This window comes from Patagioenas fasciata, chromosome W (genome assembly GCF_037038585.1).
Source record: "Patagioenas fasciata isolate bPatFas1 chromosome W, bPatFas1.hap1, whole genome shotgun sequence".
In the NCBI taxonomy this organism is placed as follows: domain Eukaryota; kingdom Metazoa; phylum Chordata; class Aves; order Columbiformes; family Columbidae; genus Patagioenas; species Patagioenas fasciata.
The window spans coordinates 59,155,779-59,179,594 of NC_092559.1; the positions used below are offsets into that span (position 1 = coordinate 59,155,779).

General features: G+C 46.5%; 1 protein-coding gene across 2 annotated transcripts in view; it reads left to right on the forward strand.

Annotated features, from left to right (window-relative positions):
• The first annotated feature begins 372 nt into the window (after window positions 1-372).
• Window positions 373-23,816, forward strand: part of LOC136114520 (protein FAM219A-like) — a 128,310-nt gene continuing 104,866 nt past the window's right edge. For both annotated transcript variants that reach the window (XM_065859881.1, XM_065859882.1), the window contains exon 1: window positions 373-432. In XM_065859881.1, coding sequence (XP_065715953.1) covers window positions 373-432 — 60 coding nt within the window. The remainder of the gene's footprint in view (window positions 433-23,816) is intronic.

Below are 23,816 nucleotides of genomic sequence, written 5' to 3' on the forward strand. Positions count from 1 at the left end.
ACGCGCCGGAAGCGGCGTGCGGCCAATCCGACCGCAGAACGCCGTCGCCTCTAGCTATTCCTTCCCCCCACCTCCTCTCCCAGCGTCCCCGCTCCCCCCGAGGGAGGGAATGGTACATCCTGGCGGCAGTGAGGCGAGGACCACGGGGAACTGAGCATTCAGGCTCCGGAATCACTGCCAGAGGCCCCACCCTCTTCATGAATATGCAAATTTAGGGGCGGTGGCAACCGGCCCCGGAAGCGGTGTGGCTGAGTCACTTCGGTGGCGATGATGAAGCAGAACTTGTGGTGCGCGTCGTTTTTTGGCGCTTGAGGACTCTCCCTGCGTTTGCTTTTTTTTTTTTTTTTTTTGTCCTGCCTTGCCTCCACAATAATGATGGATGAGATAGACCGGTTCCAGGTGCCCGCTGTTCGCGCCGAGATGCAGCCACTGGTGAGGGGCGGGTAGGGCCGCGCCGTCCCCGGGAGCTGTCGTCTCGCCAGAGGGCTGGGGGGGGGGGGGGCGCGTTGGTGCTGCGATGGCGCTGAGGTCGGGCCCGTGCGCCGCGATCGTTTTGTAACGGCCGTCCTCTCATCGCCACCGCCAGGCCCCGGGGCCGTGCCCAGCGGAGGCTGCTGTGTCATCTCGGGTGCCCGTGGTCACAGCTGTCCGCCCAGTTCCTCCGTCATGCTCTTCTTCCTCGGCATTTCCCTGGCTGCTGCTGGTAGCAACGGCAGAAGCCGCTCACGGGGAGGGTGGGGGCAGGTGACCGACAGTGGCTCTGTTCCTGTCTCGGTTGAAACGTCGCATCTCCAAACTCGGTGGCGTCCCGGAGCACCCCGGTCTGGCTGGCGTGTGATGTTTCCTGCCGCCTTGGCCGGTGGGCCCCAGCACCGGGGAGGAGGGGCAGGGAGCGGCGGTAAGATTGAGGAACACGTTCGGGGGAGGACAGGCAGCCGGAGCATCTGAGCAGCTGGAGGTGCAGAAGACGGGTGAGGTTTTATTTGATTATTGCAGTAGACGTGAGATCTGGGGGAAGAACTAGGCAGTGTTTGTGCGCAGTCTGGTCCGAGAGGTGCTCCCCAGAGACAGGATACCTGCACGGGACGAGTGTTAAATATGTGTGTCTGGCGTGAGTTGTGGTATGAAACTGCAGGATGCTCTCTGTGGCTGATTTTATAGCCATTGTTCTTAATGCAAAACTGCTGTTAGGTACTTGTTGTGTGAAAAATCCAGGTGTTTTGCAGAGGAACATCTCTGTCAAATTACAGTTTTGCTCACATAAAGTTTTTAATGTGAAAAAGTAATCTGTGAGGAGGTGGTGGTGGCTGGTGTGGGGTGTGGTTTTTTTTTTTGAACCATGCTGGGGCATGTATTTTTCATTTCGAGATGTTTTTTCCCTTTATAGGCACAATTATACTCAGTTAATGAACTCTGAAGAAGCTGCATAAATGGGCAGGTAGAGTGGTCCTGGGCTTTCGGTAGCTTCTGAAATTACATTTATGAAGGAAGACCAGCTGGCTGGCAGCCATGAAAGATGCTAGATCATCACAAAGTAGTCCAAGACTTCTTATGAACATATAGCTGCTTTGCTTTAATGCTACAGGCTTGCTTGTGTGTGTTGTGCTTCAGTTGCATTCTGCACAACACTTGAATGTGTTTATCTGTTTGTTTCTCATGTGGGTAAGGTTCCTTTGTGTGTTCTCTGCTTATTCCAGTCTGCCTCACTCTCTGAAGGTGCATTGTTATATATAACCTGGGCCTTGTTGAAATACAATCCATCTTGGCATTAAAGTGAAAGTTGGATAATGGGCTGACTCGCTCAAGATCTTGATTCCCTTAGGCACCTGGAGTAAGCAAATTCCATCTTGGCATCCGATTGTGTGAGATAGTGATATGAAATGTTTGGAGAAGTGGAAAGAACTTTAATTAAATACTTGTACAGATCATTTTGACAGTAGGTGAGGATAGGTTATTGGCAGGTTCATGTTAGTACTGAAGATACTACTGAGATTTCCAGTATATCAAACTACATTATTTACAGTTTATGTACCAATCCTTGCTTTCTTGTTGCAGCTGGTGTTTACGAAAGTCGAGAACAAAATAATTGTCTCGTGAACAGAAAGACTCTCCTATGAAGGCCTACAAATTCAAATTACCCCTTAGTGGCAAGAAAAACACTTTTCTTATGATGGGAGTGTTGAAAAATTGTTAAAATATTTCTAGTGTGGTGGCTGTTGCTTGTTTTATTTTCTTTTTTAGCCTTTAACCTTTGTGGTAGGAAAGAAAACTGTCCATAAAAGCTGATGTAGACCTGTTGCGTGCTCTACTTGTTGCATATGTGTTTTTTGTCAAGCAGAGGCAGCAGACATGGCAAGGTCAGCCCTCTTTATTAATGTTGAGGGCAGTAGGCATGGTAGTAAGATTAGCAAGTTTGGAAAAGCTGTTGGCAGACAAAAAAAAACATAAGTATTTTCTAGAAACCTCATGATAATAGTAGAGGAGTGGAATTAGCATGTGCATGGCCGTGGAGTGACAAGAACCCGAAAAGGTTGTCTGGTCCAGCCCTGCTGCACAGGATAGGATGGTATATTATGTAGCTGTGATAGTAAGCTTAGGAAGTAGGTTTCTTTCCCCTGAAGAGCCAAGAATTAGGAAATATTCAGAAAGGGATTTAACACTTGCATTAAAAGAATACTCTGAACCTTTGCTTTGGGATTTCAGTTGATTTTTAACTAATGGAGTTCATAGTGAAACCCTGTGTATGTGAGGAGCTGTTGCTATGACTGGATGCGTGGGATTCTTCTGCATGCTTGGAAATGCTGACATTGGGCTTATAAGTGGGACAGAACAAGTCTGGTACAACACCTAGAGTGACTTCATCTGTTTTGTAGTTCTTGGTCCCTATCTTGCAAGTAGGGACTGAATGCTTGCAAGAATTATAGAATCGTTTAGGTTGGAAAAGAACTTTAAGATCATAGAGTTCAACTATTAACCTAGCACTGCTAAGTCCACCTCTAAACCATATCCCTAAGAACCTCATCTATGCATCTTCTGAACACCTCCAGGGATGGTGACTCAACCACTTCCCTGGGCAGCCTCTTCCAACGCCTGACAACCTTTTCTGGGAAGAAGTTTTTCCTAATATTCAATCAAAACCTCCCCTGGTGCAACTTGAGACCATTTCCTCTTGTCCTATCGCTTGCTACTTGGGAGAAGACCAACACCGTCCTCGCTATGACCTCTTTTCAGGTAGTTGCAGAAAGCAATAAGGTCTCCCCTCAGCCTTTTCTCCAGGCTAAACAGCCCCAGTTCCCTCAGCTGCTCCATGTAAGACTTGTTCTACAGACCTTTCAACAGTTTTGTTGCCCTTCTCTGAACTCTCTCCAGCACCTCAATGTCTTTCTTGTAGTGAGTGGCCCAAAACCAAACACTATTCAAGGTACGGCTTCACAAGTGTTGAGTACAGGGGGACAATCGCTACTCTAGTCCTGCTGGCTTCACTATTTCTGATACAAGCCAGGATGCTGTTGGCCTTTTTAGCTACCTGGGCACACTGCTGGCTCATGTTCAGCTGGCTGTTGGCCAGTACCCCCAGGTCCTTTTCCATTGGGTGACTTTCCAGCCACTCTTCCCCAAGCCTGTAGTGTTGCATGGGGTTGTTGTGACCTAAGTGCAGGACCTGGCACTTGACCTTGTTGAACCTAATACAATTGGCCCCAGCCCATTCATCCAGCCTGTCCACATCCCAATGTAGAGCCTTTGTACTCTCCAGCAGATCAACACTCCTACCTATCGTGGTGTTATCTGCCAGGTTATTGAGGGTACAATCGATCCCCTTGTCTAGATCACTGATAAAGAACTGGCTCCAATGCTGAGCCCTGGGGAATACTGCTTGTGACTGGCTGCCAACTGAATTCGACTCTATTTACTACAACTCTTTGGGCCTGGCTGTCCAGCCAGTTTTTTATCCAGCAAAGGGTATGCCTATCCAAACCATGAGCAGCCAGTTTTTCCAGGACAATGCTGTGGATAATGGTGTCAAAGGCTTTATTTATTTATTTATTTAGTCTAGGTAGGCAACATCCACAGCCTTTCCTGTATTACTAAGCAGGTCACCTTTTCATAGAGGGAGATCAGGTTAGTTAGGCAGGATCTGCTTTTCATAAACCCATGCTGACTGGGCCTGGTTGCTTGGTTGTCCTGCACATGTCATGTGATGGCACTCAAGATGATCTTCTCTATAATCTTCCCTGGCACTGATGTCAGACTGACAGACCTGTAGTTCCCTGCATCTTCCTTCCACCCCTTCTTGTAGATGGGTGTCACATTTGCTAGCCTCCAGTCAACAGGGACCTCCCTGGTTAGTCAGGATTGCTGATAAATAGTTGAAAGTGGCTTGGTGAGCACCTCAACAGCTCCATCAGAACCCTCCGGTGAATCCCATCTGGCTCCATAGACTTGTGCATGTCCAAGTGATGTAGCAGGTTGATAACAATTTCCCCTTGGATTATGTGGGATTCATTCTGCTCCCAGTCACTGTCTTCCAGTGCAGGGGGCTGTGTACCCAGAGCACAATTGGTCTTACTGTTGAAGACTAAGGCAAAGAAGGCATTAAGTACCTCAGCTTTTTCCTTGTTCTCTGTTACTATGTTTCCTTCTGTGTCCACTATAGGATGGACCTGCTCCTTAGTCCTCCTTTTGTTGCTCATATATTTATAGAAATATTTTTTTCTTGCCTTTTATGGTAATAACCAGATTTAGCTCTAGTTAGGCTTTTGCCCTTCTAATTTTCTTCCTGCATAAATTCACAACATCCTTGGAAATCCTCCTGAGTTGCCTGCCCTTTCTTCCAAAGTTCATAAACTCTCCTTTTATTCCTGAGTTCTAGCTGAAGCTCTCTATTCAGCCAGGCTGGTCTTTTTCCCCACTGCCTCATCTTTTGGCATATGGGGATGGCCTGCTTCTGTGCCTTTAAGACTTCCTTCTTGAAAAATGTCCAGCCTTCCTGGACTCCTTTGCCCTTCAGGAATGCCTCCCAAGGGATTCTGTCAACCAGCATCCTAAACAGGTCAAAGTCTGCCCTCTGGAAGTCCAAGGTAGTGGTTCTGCTGACCCCTCCTCCTTACTTCTCCAAGAACAGAGAAGTATCATTTCATGATCGCTGTGCCCAAGATGGCCTCCAACCATCACATTGCCCACAAGTCCTTCTCTGTTTGCAAACAACAGGTACAGTGGGGCCCCTTCCCTTGTTGACTCACTGACCAGCTATGTCAGGAAGTTGTCTTCCATATACTCCAGGAGCCACCTAGACTGTTTCCTCTCTGCTTTATTGTATTTTCAGCAGAAATCAGGTAAGTTGAGATCCCCCATGATAACAAGGGATAGTGATTGTGAGATTTCTCCCGGCTACCTGCAGAATATTTCATCTGCCTTTTCATCCTGGTTGGGTCATCTATAACAGACTCCCACCAGGAGGATATCTGTTTTGTTGGCCTTCCCCTGGATTCTTACACATAAACACTTGACCCTTTCATCACCATCGTTAAGTTCTAGACAGTCAAACTTCTTCCTAAGATACATGGCTACCCCACCTCCTCTCATTCCTTGTCTATCCCATCTGAAGAGTTTATAGCCATCCATTGCAGCGCTCTAGTTGCGTGAGTTATCCCACCGTGTTTCCTTGATGGCAACTATATAATAGTTTTTCTGCTGCACAATGGCTTCTAGCTCCTCCTGTTCTATAGATGAACTTCAGCTAGTGCGGCGATTAGGAACGACGCATACCAGGACGCAGACAGAAATTCACGCAGAGGCAGAGATCTTGTTCATGAAGGAGCGCAGAGCCTGGCCAAGCAGAGAGCTGACTTAGGCCTAGGCTTAGGCTAACTTCTTTATTCACCATTTACAATTTTATAGGACTAAGATGTTTACAAAGGGTGTTTTTCCACTAATTGTTATTAAAAACACACTAAACTCGTGATGTTTGTCTCCCTTGTTTTTCCACTCATTCACAGACCAGGCCCAAGGACATTCACACATCCCATGCACTTGGGGGCGGTTATCCGGCCCGAGATACCATTCTCACAAGTCTGGGCTATAACTTTTTACAATTATGAGAAAGATACTTCAAAGTAATCTGTCCAAGGCCTATTATGTTAGTATTATGTCTTCGACCATCCGGATGGTCATGTTAGTATTGATCTTCCTTTATCATCCAGGTGTCTGGAACCGCACATCTTGTTTTCCCACATTTTACTTTCCAACACAGCTAGGCTATTGATCCTGCCACCTTTTTTGGAGGGAAAAGCCTTACTTGCTTCGTGACCGCTCTCAGGCATTTCTGTGTTTTCTAACACATCAATAACCCTTGCATCTTCATACCACATGGTTGTCCATCCCTTATCTCCACTGAAATGGCAGACTGAAGGGCCTTGCTAGCACCCTGACCCCCAAATGTTGGCATTCCTTCCCTGGGTTTGTTTCTGGTGAGCCTCGTTTTCTCCCCTTCCCCCTTCAAATCTAGTTTAAAGCTCTTTCAATGAGTCCTGCTAACTCTTCTCCTTTCCCCCTTTGAGACCCATGTGGCCTGTTTGTCACCAGCAGGCCTGCTGTCATGTAAACTGACCCATGATCAAAACACAAAATTCTGCCAGTGACACCAGTCCCACAGTCAGGTACTGATCTGTTGGGTCTTTCTGTATCTTCTCTTATAATTTCTTGCAACTGCAGGGACAGAGGAGAACACTACTTGTGCTCCTGATCCTTTAACCAGTTGTCTCAAGGCCCTGAAGTCCTTGATTGCTCTTGGATTTCCCGTTGCAACTTCATTGCTACCTACCTTAAAAATCAATCATGGATAATAATCTGAGGACCTTACCAGGGCAGGAAGTTTTCTCTTCACATCTTTAACCCTGGCCCCAGGGAGGCAGCAGACTTCCCCAAGAAGTGGGTCTGGTTTGTGTATTGGGCTGTCTATTCCCTTCAGAAGGGAGTCTCCTATGACAACAACCCATTTTTTTTTTTTTTTTTTCTGTATAGAAGCAGTTTTGATGGAGGGTGTAGACCAGCTTAACCTCTGCTGGCACCTCCAACTTTAGTTGAACCATTATCCTTATTATCGTTGTATTTGCAGAGCCTCATACCTGTTGTGCAAGGGAACCTGGGAAGGTTCCCTGCTGCACTGGGCAGGAACATGTTTCCATTGTTTCCTGTCCCTTGAGTCATCATGTTTTGCCATGCAGAGAGAGGATAGGGAGTCCTCTGTATCATGTGCTCTGTCTATCTGCTGAGCCTGCCTCAGGGAAGATAGGGTGTGACTCCAGTAGTCTATCTCTCCTCCTGGAGCTCTGTCACTAAGCAGAGGAGTTCCTCTACCTGGGCATACCTTCCATAGATGTGCTTACTGCTGCCATCCAATACTGATCTAAGAGCAGGGCACACCCTGCAGCCTGAAACCTTGCTGGCAGCATGTTCCCACTGGATCTCGGTCTGGGCAGCTGCATCACTTGTGGAGGGTGCCAAGCTTACAGAAACCGTGGCTTTCTACTGGGTGGATAACATTGCTCCCTGGTTGAGCTGGCAGCGCTTCTCTGCATTCCCTTCTGTGTGAACTACCATGCAAACTGCCACACCATGCTGTGACTGATGCATCGTGTTCTGTTTGCAGTGCTCCTGGTTGCTAGCGCTTCCTAGACTGCTTTTTATAGGCGTGGAGGATGGTCACTGTTGCTCTGGCAATGTCCAGGTCTCATCAGCATCTCCTGTGAGATTGCTGCCAACTCCTGGTGTGTCTCTCTGCTGCCCTGGCATTTCCCTGCCTCAGGAAAGCCCTCAATGCGTCAAGATATGCCTCTCTGCTGCAGACCAGGTTGACTCTGGAGGAGCTCCCCTCAGCAACTGTCTTTATGTTGTTTTGATGTGGGCCAACTTTCAGGCACATGAGCATCTACATGGTGTACTTTTACAGGCAGGTTTTCTAGCCGGGCAGCAATATCTTGTCATAATTCAGCAGCCTAGATGGGTTTGTCTCTATGCTGCCAGTTGCCCTGCTTCTATTGCTGTGACCACACCCACAGGGCATTCGCCACCATCCATGAAACAGTATAGAGATAAAGTAATGGCCATTTTTCTCATTCACCAATATCTAAAGCCAGCTGGATGGCTTTCATATCTGCGAAGTGACTTGATTCACCTTGTCCTTCAGTGGCTTCTGTGACTCGTCATGTGGAGCTCCACACAGCAGCCTTCCACCTCCAATGTTTTCCCACAATATGGCAGGACCCATCGGTGAACAGGGCATATTGCTTTTCATTTTCTGGTAGTTTATTATACAGTGGGGCCTCTTCAGCACTCATTACCTCTTCTCCTGGTGATATTCTGAAATCTTTACCCTCTGGACAGTCTGTGATAATTTCTAAGATCCCTGGGTGATTTGGGTTCCCCATTTGAGCCTGATGTGTGATCAATGTGACCCACTTATTCCATGTAGCATCAGTTGCATGATGTGTAGAGGAGACCTTTCCCTTGAACATTCAGCCCAGTACTGGCAGTTGAGGTGCCAGGAGAAGCTGTGCTTCAGTACCAACCACTTCTGAAGCAGCTCTAAACCCTTCATATGCTACTACTATCTTTTTTTCAGTTAGAGTATAGGGGGCCTCAAGATCCTCTGTATCCCTGACTCCAAAACCCCGGGGGTCGACCTTGAGTCTCCCCTGGTGCTTTCTGCCAGAGTCTCCAAGTAGGGCCATTCCCCCTTAGCTGCAGCATAGAGCACATTTTTAACATCTTTCCCTGCCCGGACTGTCCCAAGGGCTACTGCATGGACTGTCTCCCACTTAATTTGTTCAAAGGCTTGTTGTTGCTCAGGGCCCCATTTGAAATTGTTCTTCTGGGTCATTTGATAGATAGGGCTTACAGTCTGACTGTAGCTTGGAATGTACATTCTTCAAAAACACACAATGCTCAAGAAATCTTGTTTCCTTTTTATTAGTTGGTGGAGAAATAGCTGCTATTTCATTGATCACATCCATTGTGATCTAGCGATATCTGTCTTACTGTTTCATTCCTAAAAACTGGATCTCCCATGTAGGTCCCTCGACCTTACTTTGTTTTATAGGAAAACTGGTCTTCAGAAGAATTTGAATTATTCTCTCACCTTTCTCAAAAACATTTTTGTTGTGTTGCTCCACACAATGATGTTGTCAATGCCATGCAGGTGTACTGGAGCTTTGCACTGTTCCAGTGCAGTCCAGTGACTTAATCTGTGGCAAATGGTAGAACTGTGTGTGTTTCCACCCTGAGGCAGTTGATTCCAAGCATACTGGATGCCCCTCCAGGTGAAAGCAAACTGTGGCCTGCACTCTGCTGCCAAAGGAATAAAGAGAAATGCGTTAGCAATGTCAATTGTAACATACCATTGAGTTGCCTTTGATTCCAGTTAATATTGCAGTCCAGCATGGCAGCACTTAATGGTGGTGTGACTTCATTCAGGCCATGATAGTCTACTGTTAGTCTCCACTCTCCATTGGACTTCTGCACTGGCCATATGGGGCTTTTAAAGGGGGAGTGAGTCTTATTGATCACTCCTTGGTTTTCCAGTTGATGAATCAACTTATGGATGGGAATCAGAGAGTGCAATATTGCTGCTGGTGCACTGTCACGGTAGCAATCGGCACTTATTCTTTGAGTCTCAGCAACCGCACAACAGAAGGGTCCTCCGAGAAGCTGAGCAAGATAGACAGCTGTTTAATGTTCTCTGTTTCCATGGCTGCTCTGCCAAAAGCTTACCAGTACCCTTTCGGATCCTTAAAATACCCTTTTCTGAGGTAGTCTATACCAAGGATGCATGGAGCATCTGGGCCAGTCACAGTGGGGTGCTTCTGCTGCTGTTTCCCAGTTAGACTCACTTTAACTTCTAATACAGTCAACTTTTGGGATCCCCCAGTCACTCCAGAAATACTGATGGGTTCTGCCTCCTCAGAATTGGATGGAATTAGGGTACATTGTGCACTGGTGTCCACTAGAGCCTAATACTCTTTTGGGTCTGATGTGCCAAGCCATTGAATCTACACAGTCCAATAAACCCGCTTGTCCCTCTCTTCCACCTGTCTGGAGGCAGGGCCTCTCTAGTCCTGGTCACAGTATTCATTACTTGCTTTTTGCAAGAATGAATGAGAAAGAATGAATCAGAAGCCCCTTCAAAAGGATCAGAAGTAAGATCAGCCCTTCTACTCTGTCTGGGGAGCTGCCCACTAGAAACTGGAGCGGCATTTTTCTTGGCAGAATCTCTCCTTGCAAGTCATGTACCTGTGCCTCCAGGACTGAGGTAGGTTTTCCATCCCACCTCCTCATGTCTTCTCCATGGTCATGCAGTAAAGACCACAGTGTGCCCTGTTTTGTATACTCTTTATATTCTCTGTCTTGAGCTGAGGCACGCTCATTTTGAATAGCTGAGATACTAGTCTGTACAGGCGGGGAGCTCTTGGAACAGTTTCTCAGCTAACATATCTGGCAGTTTCTGCACAGCCAAGACGCAGGCCTGTAGGGTAGAGAGACTTCCTTCATATTGTAAGAGTTGGCCAGCCAATTTATCCACCATTTGTTCATCGCCTTCTTTCCAGGACATTACTGTTAATAAGCTGGTGTACAATGATGGTGCATTCTGCAGGAACTTCCACCACATGGGTTGTGTGCATGGGACTTCATCTGGATCTGTGGGTAAATGCTCGTTAGTTGGATCATTATAAATCTCCTTCAGCACAGCTAATTCCCTCAAGTACCAGATAGCTCTCTTCATGTTGGTCAACTTGCCTGGATGATAAGTAACATCTTCCTTGAAGGGGTATCTTTCTTTCACACCTGAACGAAGTCACTGCCAGAGGCTGAGGTACTAAAAACTGCTGTTGTATTTTAGCCCCAGTCCCCCCTCCCCAGGCAACTAAAACCACATGCTGCTCACTCACTCGTCCCCCACTCCTGGGAGGACAGGGAGGAGAAACAGGAACCAAAAAGCAAAATTTATGGGTTGGGATAAGAGCAGTGAAAATAGGAAAAACAAACAAAAAATAAAACAGCAAAACAAAAAATACCAACAAAACACCTCCCCCTCAAAAAAACCCCCATAAACAAACACAAAACAAACCAAAACAAAAAATAATAGTAATGAAAGAAATATACAAAGCGAGAGGTACACAGCGCAGTTTCTCACCATTTAGCAACACCAATGTGCAGCTCATCTTCTGAACACCGTGTGGAAAACCTTCTCCCCCCTCCTCTGTCCCAGACAGCAGCTTGTGATCAAAACACAATATTGTTGACCCACAAGGTCAAAAGAGAACAAAAGCTTGCCTGTGGATCCTTGACCTCCCCAGCAGCGGCAGAGAGAAAGAGCCATCCCCCAACACCATGTGTCTGAGGGCATTGTCCAATTGCTTCTTGAATACTGATAGGCTTGGGGCAGTAGCTACCTCCCTGGGGATCCTGTTCTAGTGCTCCACCACCCTTGGGATGAAGAAGCTTTTCCTAATATCCAACCTAAACCTTCCCTGGCACACCTTCCTGCCATTCTTCGGGTTCTGTCATTGATCGCCAGAGAGAAGAGATCAGCACCTACCCTTCTTCCTTCACTTGTGAGGAAACCGTAGACTGTGATGAGGTCCCCTCTCAGTCTCCTCCAGGCTACAAAGACCTAGTGACTTTAGCTGATCCTCATACGGCTTCCCTCCAAACCCTTCACCAATGTTGTGGCCCTCCTCTGGATGCTCTCCAGTAGCTTTATATCCTTTTTATACTGTGGCACCAAGGACTGCACACAGTACTCCAGGTGAGGCCGCACCAGTGCAGAGTGAGACAATCACCTCCCTCGACCAGCTGGTAATGCTGTGATTGATGCACACCAGGACACGGCTGGCCCTCTTGGCTGCCAGGGCATACTATTGGCTCATGTTCAACTTGTCATTGACCAGAACCCCTAGGTCCCTCTCTGCGGAGCTGCTCTCATTCCCCAGTCTGTATGTACAGCCAGGGTTGCTGTGCCCCAGGTGCAAAATCTGGCACTTGCCCTTGTTGAACTTCATGTGGTTGGTGATTGCCCAGTTCTCTAATTTGTCTAGATCCCTCTGCAGGACCTCTTTACCCTTGAGAGTGTCAACGGCTCCACCCATTTTTGTGTCATCAGCAAACTTGCTTAGTATTCCCTCAAGTCCTGTGTCTAAGTTATTTATGAAAACATTAAAGAGTACCGTCCCTAAGATGGATCCTTGTGGAACCCCACTAGTGACTGGTCGCCAGCCTGACATAACCCCATTTACTATAACCCTTTGAACCTGGCCCATCAGCCAATTGCTCACCCACTGTATTGTGTGTTTATCCAACTGTATGCTGGCTGTCTTGTCCGGGAGGATACTGTGAGAGACAGTATCAAAGGCTTTCCTGAAATCTGAAAATATCACATTGACAGGATTCCCTTGGTCGACTAGGTGGGTAACCTTGTTGTAGAAAGAAATTTTGTTAAGCTGGATTTTCCCCTCATGAACCTGTGCTGGCTGAGACCAATGACTGCATTGTCATCCAGATGTTTTTCAGTAACTCCCAGAATAATTTTCTCCATGATTTTACCAGACACAGAAGTGAGGCTGGCAGGCCTGTAGTTACCAGGGTCATCCCTGTTGCCCTTCTTGTAGATTGGGACAGCGTTTGCCAGCCTCCAATCGATTGGGACCTCTCCAGATTCCCAGGAGCACTGAAAAATCATGGAGAGAGGTCTTGCTATATCAACCAGCTCTTTAAGTACCCTTGGATGAATCCCATCAGATCCCAATGATTTGTAGGGATCTAGCTGAAGTAGCAAATTCCATACAAGTTCCGGATTCATTGGGAGTTTTTTTTTCTTGCAGCCATGATTCCATGGTTCTCTAGCCCAGGGCAATGCCCCCCCCTCCCGGGTCCATCTTTGGTGTCAAAGACTGAGGCGAAGAAAGCATTAAACGTCTCAGCTTTGTCTATGTCCCTGTTAATAAGGTGACCATGCTCATCGAGTAATGGGCCAATGTTATTTCTAGTTTGCCTTTTGCCATTAATATATCTAAAAAGGCCTTTTTTATTGTCCTTCACAATATTGGCCAGCTTCAATTCTAATTGAGCTTTGGCCACACAAATTTCCTCCCTACACTGGCAAGCAGCGTCTCTGTAATCCTCCCATGATGCCTGACCTTGCTTCCATTGACTATAAACTTTCTTTTTTCACTTTAGTTCAGAAAGAAGATCCCTGCTCAGCCAAGCTCACTTTTTGCTTTGCCTGCTACATTTTCAGTATTTTGGAATTGCCTGGTCCTGTGCTTTTAATAGATGGTACTTAAAAAGTGACCAACACTTATGGTCCCCAGCATCTTGAAAAGCTTCTTCCCTCGGGACCTTACTAAGTAGTTCTCTGAACAACCTGAAGTTTGCTCTCCTCATATCCAGAGTTGAGGTCTTGCTGTCAGTTTTCTTTCTGTCAGTATGATGTCCACATCCTCTGTTCTCCCTGAATAGTCACCACCCTTCTTGTTCCTACAGACAGGATGTTACAAGCTGGCTTAATGCAGGTCCTACAATTCTGAAACGGTTTCACTTTTGTATAGACCAGAAGTATATGAATGTCTGTATTTCTATAACAACTTTTGTGTCTTACAACTTAATAACTTGTCTGTGTCTTTCAGCTAGCTGGCATGGGATTAACTCTCCTTATGAGCAACATATCATTATCTTTAATAGGTTTCTTAAGTCTCTTTCATGGAAAGAACCTCCTGCCTGGTATGGGATAGGTTATTACATAAGCAGTCCTTGGCTTCATGGTGGTGATGGCTGTTACAACTGTATGGGAAAATGAATGGGTCTGCAGAACTGTTCTCCATTCTTCTATTCAGAACGGTTCTCCATTCTTTTACAAGAAGATGACCCGTCTAGTAGAGGAGGGAAAAGCTGTGGATGTTGTGTACTTAGACCTCAGTAAAGCCTTTGAAACCATATCCCACAGCATTCTCCTGGAGAAGCTGGCAGCTCATGGCCTGGATGGGTGTACTCTGCCATGGATAAAGAACTGGCTAGATGGCCGAGCCCAAAGAATTGTGGTGAATGGAGCCAAATCCATTTGGCGATCGGTCATGAGTGCTGTTCCCTAGGGCTCAGTATTGGGTCTAGTTCTGTTTCATCTCTTTATCAATTATCTGGATGCGGGGATTGAGTGCACCCTTAGTGAATTTGCAGACAACACCAAATTGGGTGGGAGTGTTGACCTGCTGGAGGGTAGGAAGGCCTTACAGAGGGATCTGGACTGGCTGGATCATTGGGCTGAGGCCAAGTGTATGAGGTTTAACAAGACCAAGTGCTGTGTCCTGCACTTGAGTCACAACTCCGTGGAGCGCTACAGGCTCGGGGAAGAGTGGCTGGAAAGCTGCCTGGAAGAAAAGTATTTGGGAGTGTTGATTGACAGCCAGCTGAATATGAGCCAGCAGTGTGCCCAGGTGGCCAAAAAGGCCAACAGCATCCTTGCTTGTATCAAGAATAGTGTGGCCAGCAGGACTAGAGACGTGATTGTGCCACTGTGCTCAGCACTGGTGAGGCTACATCTTGAATACTGTGAGTTTTGGGCCCCTCATCATAAGGACATTCAGATACTAGAGAGAGTGCAGAGGAGGGTGATGAAGCTGGTGAGGAGCCTGGAGCACAAGTCTTATAAGGAGTGGTTGAGGGAACTGGGGTTGTTTAGCCTGGAGAAAAGAAGGCTGAGGGGAGACCTTATTGCTGTCTACAGCTACCCGTAAGGAGGTTGTAGCATGGAGGGTGTTGGTCTCTTCTCCCAAGTAGCAAGTGATAGGATAAGAGGAAATGGCCTTAAGTTGCGCCAGGGGAGGTTTAGGTTGGATATTAGGAAAAAAATTCTTCACGGAAAGGGTTGTCAGGCATTGGAACAGGCTACCCAGGGCAGTGGTGGAGTCACCATCCCTGGAGGTGTTTAAAAGGCATTTAGATGAGGTTCTTAGGGACATGGTTTAGTGCTAGAGTTCGTTTATGGTTGGACTCGATGATCCTGAGGGTCTCTTCCAACCTGTCCTGGTTTTGTTAAAAACAAGTTTCTCTTTTAGTGAATTTTGCCTGTCAGCTGAAGCCTTCATATTAGCTGCATTTTCCTGGAGAACCAGATACATGTTTTGGTAAACCTAGCAATGGAATGCAAACTTATTGATAAGCACAGATGGACATCTGGTGAGAGGGGCAACGAGAAACGGGTGACCAAGAAACTGACCAACTGTGTATAACATTCCATTCACATGAGTACTTCATATAAAAGTGGGAGATCACAAGGATCTCGTCCCTTTTCCCTTTTCCTTTTTCCCTTCTGCTTATGGCTGACATTAGGAGAGGACCTTGCTAGTTGTCCCTGCGAACTGAGGCCTAGTGAGACTGAATCCAGCTCCAGTTGGCTACAGAGTCTAATCCAGGACTTTGGGTGCTGGCTCTGCAGTTGCTGAGACTTTCAAGATTGGTTTTGTATATTTTGTATTATTTTCTCTATTCTTACTAGTAGCATTAGTAAAACATTTTTAATTTTTCCAACTCTTTTCTCTCTGTCCTTCTTTCCTCCCAATTGCCTGTCCTTAGTGGGAAGGGGGGAGAGGGAGGGGCAAACGGGGGGAGTGGGGGGAGGAGAGGAGGTTAACAATACATCTGCCAGGTTTTTATTGTCACCCCACAATCTAACCCTCGACACAACCAAAATGATTCTATGATTCCATTCCCAGGAACATCTAAGAGTGCATCTGTGCTGTAACCACATCAACAATTCCAGCATAGTATAGAGATGCCTGAATTAATGTTAAAATATGAATCTCTGTCCAGACATCCCAGCATAGAGCCCAGCAGGACTGTGAAGTCTGTCCCAGAAGGCAGGTAAATTATCTTGCAGTGAGCTTCATGCTTTTCTGATTAAAATATACCTCAGGTAACTCGTTTAAAGCTAAGTGGAATTGTTGTTCAGCTGCACTGCAGTAACTCAGTAGTAAGTCCCTCAGAGCACTTTTTTTTTTTTTAGCCACATAGAAGAGATTTTCTATGCAAGGGTACGTGCCAGTCATGCAGAGGTTCTCTTGCCTCACAGTTACGTCTTCACTTACTAACACATTCAAGCTGCTTCCAGTAAGGTTACTTGTGAAGAGTGAGTCTAGAGGGGGAGATTCTGTTGATGTTCACTTATTTGACTTGAGTTTTATGTGAGCCCTACAGAATGTGTTTTGTAGATAACTGCAAGGGAGGCAGCATGGAAATCTGAGCACAAGTGTCTTTACTTAAAAAATAGGGAAGAAAACTTGATTTCTCTTGACTGTCAGTTACTGTAGGGATGGAGTGCCATCCAGAGGCATCCTGGGTTGGGGCAACACCTGGTATCAATACAGACTGGGGGATGAAGGGACTGAGAGCAGCCCTACGGAGAAGGACTTAGGGGTACTGGTGGATGAAAGACTGGGCATGAGCTGGCAGTGTGCGCTTACAGCCCAAAAGGCCAATAGTATCTTGGGCTGCATCAAAAGGGGCGTGGCCAGCAGATCAAGGGAGGTGATTTTGCCCCTCTACTCCATTCTGGTGAGACCCCACCTGGAGTACTGTATCCAGCTCTGGAGCCCTCAGGGCAGGAAAGACATGGACCTGTTGGAGATGGTCCAGAGGAGGGCCACAAAAATGATCAGAGGAATGGGACACCTCTCCTATGAGGAAAGACCGAGAGAGCTGGGTTTGATCAGCCTGGAGAAGAGAAGGCTCTGGGGAGACGTTATTGCAACCTTTCAGTACTTAAAAGGGGCCTATAAGAAAAATGGGGACAGACTTTTTAGCAGGACCTGTTATGATAGGACAAGGGATAATAGTTTTAAACTAAAGGAGAGGAGATTCAGGCTAGACACGAAGAAGAAATTTAATATGAGGGTGGTAAAATACTGGAACAGGTTGTCCAGAGAGGTGGTAGATGCCCCATGGAAACATTCAGGGCCAGGCTGGGCGGGGCTCTGAGCAACCTGATCCAGTTGAAGATGTCCCTGCTCATTGCAGGGGGTTGAACTAGATGACCTTTGAGCAGACTGAGACACAGCCCTTTTATTCATAAACACCCAAGTAGTTGTGTTCAACAGAGATTTGAGGCTTTCCTGCACAGGGAGTTGTTTTGGCTGAGACTTTTTAACATGTCACTATTTTGCATGACATATTCTGCAAATCAGCTAGTTTGCTTTCAAAGATGTCACTAAACATGGTTTTCTTAAACAGTCTTCCTTGCTGCCAGCCCTCTTGGTGCTGTCCCCCCAGGTTACTTTAGATTGCTGCAGTGTCAGTTCCAACTTTAAATTCTGGGGCACAGTCAAGTATGTTTTTGTGCAATTGCAGGTTTCTGTCCTTGGTGTGAGAGCCACTGAGCTTTGTGTGCATCTGCAAAGAGACTGCATATGAAGCATTTGAGGAAAGATGTCTCGCAGACTTCCAGCAGAGGTTTGTAAGTTGTTTTCTGTGTGACAAGGTGTAGATGTTGGCAAGGGGTTAACAGCAGGCACACAGGTCATGGGACCTCCTAAGATGTGATGCAGGTTGTTGCATCTATGACAAGTTGTAGCAGAGCAGAGAAAAAGAGCCCCTGGAGAGCTTGAAAACACAACCCATTTATCAGCCCTATGCACAGAAGAGAGAGCCTCAAGCTTTGAAACTGGGCTTTCAGGATAGAAGTCAGGGATTATCCACTGAGCACTAATACAATGGGTTTTCCCACTGCTGTCCAGAGCTTCCTAAGCATATAAGCCTTTGGGTTTTGCCAAGGTCATGGGCACAATGCTGATAGAGGGCAGCTTCACCATGACAGGTTGGCCCACATGTGTTTTCAGTGGAGTCTGGTCCTTTCCATTGTTTGGTATAAAATCATTGTCTATTGGTGGCCTCTCAGGGCAAAATGCCCTGATTTTGGGGCTTCCTTAACTCCCCCAGTGGTTATTGACAATGAGGACTGCTTGTGTTAACTTTGTGTCCCAAAATGGGTTGCAAGACATCAGTATGCTTTTTAATCAAACCCTTAGTCCACTCCGTAGTTCACTTGGCTTGGGGGTAATACAGTATATGGAACACCCACTTTATACCCTTCCTTTGAGCCCAATCTTGAACCACTGCTGACACATCGGTAAACCAAACCCCTTGTGTGTCTGAATTTTGGATTAGCTCAGGCGCCTCTTCAATTGGAGAAGGCTTACAAGGCAAGCTTAGCAGGATTGAGTCAGGGTTCACGGGTTGTTGGAGCTTTGAAACTTTGACAGAGCCCTCTTTCAATGGTAATAGCTGACTAATTCCTTCCAAATAGACATACCACTTACATGTTGTTGCTTTCTGCGCCACCCCCTCGGGGAGGAGCAACCCTTTAAGGATAGAGTTTAAGAGTGGAAAAGGGCCTTGCATGATAATGTCCTGTGATGTACACAATCTCTCTACCTCCATAACTGCTCAGGTGAGTGAGAGAAGTCCCTTCTCCCACTCTGAGTATCACTGTTCAGTTTCCTTGAATGTGGTGGAAGAAAACAACAAGGGTTTGACCAGCCCATATGGTCCCTTTTGAAATATGCCACAATAGGAAGCATGCTCTGCAAAACCTCATTTCACCTTTAACAGATCCTGTGGGTGCAACAGGCCTAGCTTCTCATAGATTTTAAGTTTGTCTTTTAGAATGTCAAGGGCCTCTGTATGCTGTTTTGTGTTTGTGGAAGTGTAATATAATCAATCTGCCAAGCTTCTCCATACTTATACTTTAACCATCGCCCCCCATACCATACAGGTTTTAACCGTTTTGCTTGTTTGATTTCGGCGCAAGTTTCACATTCATGAATAACCTGTGAAATAGTGTCCATAGTTAAATCCACCCCTCGATCACGAGCCCATTTGTATGTTGCATTTCTACCTTGATGCCCTGAAGCATCATGGGCCCACCGAGCTAGGAAAAGTTCACCTTTATGTTGCCAGTCCAAGTCCACCTCAGCTACTTTAATCTTAGCAGCTTGATCTGCTTGTTGGTTGTTTAGATGTTCCTCAGTGGCTCGACTTTTAGGCACATGAGCATCTACATGACGAACTTTCACAGGCAGGCTCTCTAGCCGAGCAGCAATGTCTTGCCACAGTGTGGCAGCCCAAATGGGTTTACCTCTGCGCTGCCAGTTGCTTTTCTTCCATTGCTGTAGCCACCCCCACAAGGCATTTGCTACCATCCATGAGTCAGTATAGAGGTAAAGTATTGGCCACTTCTCTCGTTCAGCAATGTCCAAAGCCAGCTGGATGGCTTTCACTTCCGCAAACTGACTGGATTCACCTTGTCCTTCAGTGGCTTCTGTAACTTGTCGTGTGGGACTCCACACAGCAGCTTTCCACCTTCGATGTTTTCCTACAAGACGACAGGATCCATCTGTGAACAGTGCATACTGCTTATCAGTCTCTGAAAGCGTATTATATGGTGGTGCTTCTTCAGCACGTGTTACTTCCTCGTCATCTGGAGACATCCCAAAGTCTTTGCTTTCTGGCCAGTCTGTAATAACTTCTAATATCCCTGGACGGTTGGGATTTCCAATTCGAGCTCGTTGTGTGATCAGTGCAATCCATTTACTCCATGTAACTTCGGTTGCATGATGTGGAGAGGGAACCGTCCCTTTGAACATCCAGCTCAGCACTGGCAGTCGAGGTGCCAGGAGGAGCTGTGCTTCAGTGCCGATCACTTCTGAAGCAGCTCGAACTCCTTCATATGCTGCTAGTATCTCCTTTTCAGTTGGAGTATAGTTGGCCTCAGATCCTTTGTATCCTCGACTCCAACAACCTAAGGGTCGACCTCGGGTTTCTCCTGGTGCTTTCTGCCACAGGCTCCAGGTAAGTCCATTATCTCCGGCTGCGGTGTAGAGCACATTTTTAACATCTAGTCCAGTTCGGACTGGTCCAAGGGCCACCGCATGAGTTATCTCACGCTTAATTTGTTCAAAGGCTTGTCGTTGTTCAGGGCCCCACTCAAATTGGTTCTTTTTACGAGTCACTCGATAGAGAGGGCTCACAATGTGGCTGTAGTCAGGAATATGCATTCTCCAAAAACCTACAATGCCCAAGAAAGTCTGTGTCTCCTTTTTATTAGTAGGTGGAGACATTGCTGCAATTTTGTTGATCACATCCATTGGGATCTGACGACGGCCATCTTGCCATTTTATTCCTAAAAACTGGATCTCTCGTGCAGGTCCCTTGACCTTGCTTCGTTTTATGGCAAAACCAGCATCCAAAAGAATCTGAATTATTCTCTCACCTTTCTCGAAGACTTCTTTGGCTGTGTCGCCCCATACGATGATGTCATCAATATATTGCAAGTGTTCTGGAGCTTCACCTTGCTCCAGCGTGGTCTGGATCAGTCCATGGCAGATGGTAGGACTGTGTTTCCACCCCTGGGGCAAGCGATTCCATGTACACTGGATGCCCCTCCAGGTGAAAGCAAACTGTGGCCTGCACTCTGCTGCTACAGGAATAGAGAAAAATGCATTAGCAATGTCAGTTGTAGCATACCACTTGGCTGCCTTTGACTCCAGTTCAAATTGCAGTTCTAGCATGTCAGGCACAGCAGCACTCAGTGGTGGTGTAACTTCAATCAGGCCACGATAGTCTACAGTTAGTCTCCACTCGTCACTAGACTTACGCACTGGCCAGATTGGGCTGTTAAAAGGTGAGCGAGTCTTACTGATCACACCCTGGATTTCCAATTGACGGATCAGCTTCCGGATAGGAATCAAAGAGTCTCGATTGGTGCGGTATTGCCGGCGATGCACCGTCGTGGTAGCAATTGGCACCTGCTGATCGTCAACCATCAGCAGTCCTACAACAGAAGGGTCATCTGAAAGACCAGGCAAATCAGACAGCTGTTCAATTTTCTCAGTGTCCACAGCTGCTATACCAAATGCCCACCTATACCCTTTTGGGTCCTTAAAATACCCTCTCCTGAGGTAGTCTATACCAAGGATGCACGGAGCATCTGGATCAGTCACAATGGGATGCTTTTGCCAGTTTTTTCCAGTTAGGTTCATTTCAGCCTCTACAACAGTCAGCTCCTGGGATCCCCCAGTCACTCCAACAATATTGATGGATTGTGTTCCTTTATAATTAGAAGGAATTATTGTGCACTGAGCACCAGTGTCCACTAAAGCTTTGTACTCCTGGGGTTGTGTTGTACCAGGCCATAGTATTTGTACAGTCCAATAAACTCTGTTATCCCTTTCCTCCACCTGGTTGGAGGCAGGGCACCTCTAATTCCTGTTTTGCAGAGTCTCTGGGTGTGAATTAGAGGTTCCTTCAAGAGCATCAGAATCTCTTCTGCTCCTTTTGTAAACTGGAGCAGCCACCTTCCTAGGAGTTTTTCCTTTTATCTCACGTACTCGTTCTTGAAGTTCTGAGGTAGGCCTTCCATGCCACTTATTCATGTTTTCTCCCTGCTCATGTAGGAAGAACCACAGTGAACCTCTTTTTGTGGGCTGTCTCTGCCCTCTCTCTCGAGATTGGAAACGCCTTCTCCTAACAGCTGAAACATAGGTTTGTGCAGGTCGTGAACGGTACGAGTCTTCTCTGAGCTCTTTGATTTCTTGCAACAGCTTTTCAAACCGGTCATCAGATTTTTCACACAGTTTCTCCACAGCGGAGACACAAGCCCGTAGAGAACCAGCAAGGCTGTCCTCAAAGTACCGGAGCTGCTCAATCACTTCATTAATTTCTTGTATACCTCTAGCCGACCAGACCATTCCTGCCAATGACTTAGCATATGCAGGTGGTGCACTTTGTACAAATCTGCGCCACATAGATTTTGTACAATTGATTCTATCTGGGTCTGTCCCCTCTTGGCTGTTTGGTCCTAGATAGATGATCTCTCGCACAGCTAATTCTCTCAGGAACTGGATACCTCTCTCCATAGTATTCCATTTCCCTAACTTGGATATACAATCTTCCTTGTAGGGAAATCTGACTTTCATAGCTGTCAGGATTCGGGTCCAGAGAGTAGCGGCATTAGACTCTCTTGAAATTGCCCTATCAATGGTGGAATCTTTTGACAGAGATCCCAGCTGCCTGGCTTCACCACCTTCTAATTCAATTGTTTCTGCCCCATTGTCCCAGCATCGCAGCGGCCAGGTTAAAATATTCTCGCCTTCACGACGACTAAAGTCTTTTCGCAGATCTCTCAGCTCACCTGGAGAAAAGGACCGAGTGGTAGTCACTTCATCTCCACCCTGTCCTGATGATGCCTCTTGGGTTGATGTTGACCCTGTGCCGTCACCTGCTGCACGGGTAGTCTTTCTAGTGACTTTCTTACAACCAGCAACTGATGTTGATATGGGTTCACCATCATTTGATTCATTTCCAGAGTCTGAATGACTGTCACAGTGATTGCTGTGGTTACAGCAGCAACAGTGCCCAGTGTGTGAGGACGGGGGGGCTGCCTTGTTAGCCTTTGAGACTGGAGAAGTAACGTTATCTGCAGCGACCTTGGCAGAGGAGCTCTGCGGAGGAGCTGTGGCTTCAGCCTGTGAAGCCGCGGTTGGGGGGGCAGTGGCTGCAGCAGCAGCTTTGGCTGTTTTGCCTTTTCTCGAGCGGCTAGGAGTGCTTTTTGCTAAAGCTTCCGAAGACGCACCGCAAATCTCAGGACTAAAAAGAGACACAAACCTCTTATTGAACCTCATTTCTCTTAATAGTAACACAAACTAACACACATTCAGCAAACCAGATAACACCATCACAGTTCTATCAAAGCTCCAAGGATATTCAAAGTTCTCTAAAACATTTGCAAACTGTCCTAGCGAAAACACAAAAGTATTCTTAGTCAGCCTTTCTAAAGATTCGCTTGACCAATTAGCAAATATAGAGCCATTCTGCTCTTTAATCTCTCCTGGAGGCTTTTCAAGGTAAAGCAGAAGCGAGTAGAAATTCATTAGCTTCTGCAGTATAATGAAATAAACCAATGCCAAACCACACAGAATCATCATGACCGCTGTCCAGTTTCTTGTTGTTATATAATGAATACTTCGATTCAGAAAGAAACCCCAACACAGATATGGGATCAGCGAGCACAGTGTAGAAAATAACTGATACAACTTATGCCACAACATCTTTAAGTCAATGTAATTCACTTTGCCTGAATACTACTAAATAATATCCGAAGCAAACAGACGCGCAAGTATCACAACTCTATGTGTTGGCACCGTGCCAAGAAAATTGAAAGGTACGTCAGAGCAGTAGAAAAGCAAAAAATCTCCAAATTTACCCCTTTCTCTTGCCCCACGTTGGGCGCCAATTATCTGTCGAGGGTTAAGATTGCGGGGTGACAATCAAACCCTGGCAGATGTATTGTTAACCTCCTCTCCCCCCCACTTCCCCCTTCTGCCCCTCCCTCTCCCCCCTCCCCACTCAGGACAGGCCATCGGGAGGGAAAGAAGGACAGAGAAAAGAGAGTTGGAAAAATTAAAGATGTTTTACTAATGCTACTAATAAGAATAGAGAAAATAATACAAAATATACAAAACCCATCTTCTAAGTCTCTGCAACTGCAGAGCCAGCACCCAAAGTCCTGGATTAGACTCTGTAGCCAACCGGAGCTGGATTCAGTCTCTCACTAGGCCTCAGTTCGCAGGGACGACCAGCAAGGTCCTCTCCTAATGTTGGCCATAAGCAGAAGGGAAGGAAAAGGGCCGAGATGCTCGTGATCTCCCACTTTTATATGAAGTATTCACGTGAATGGAATGTTATACACCATTGGTCAGTCACTCGGTCATCAGTTT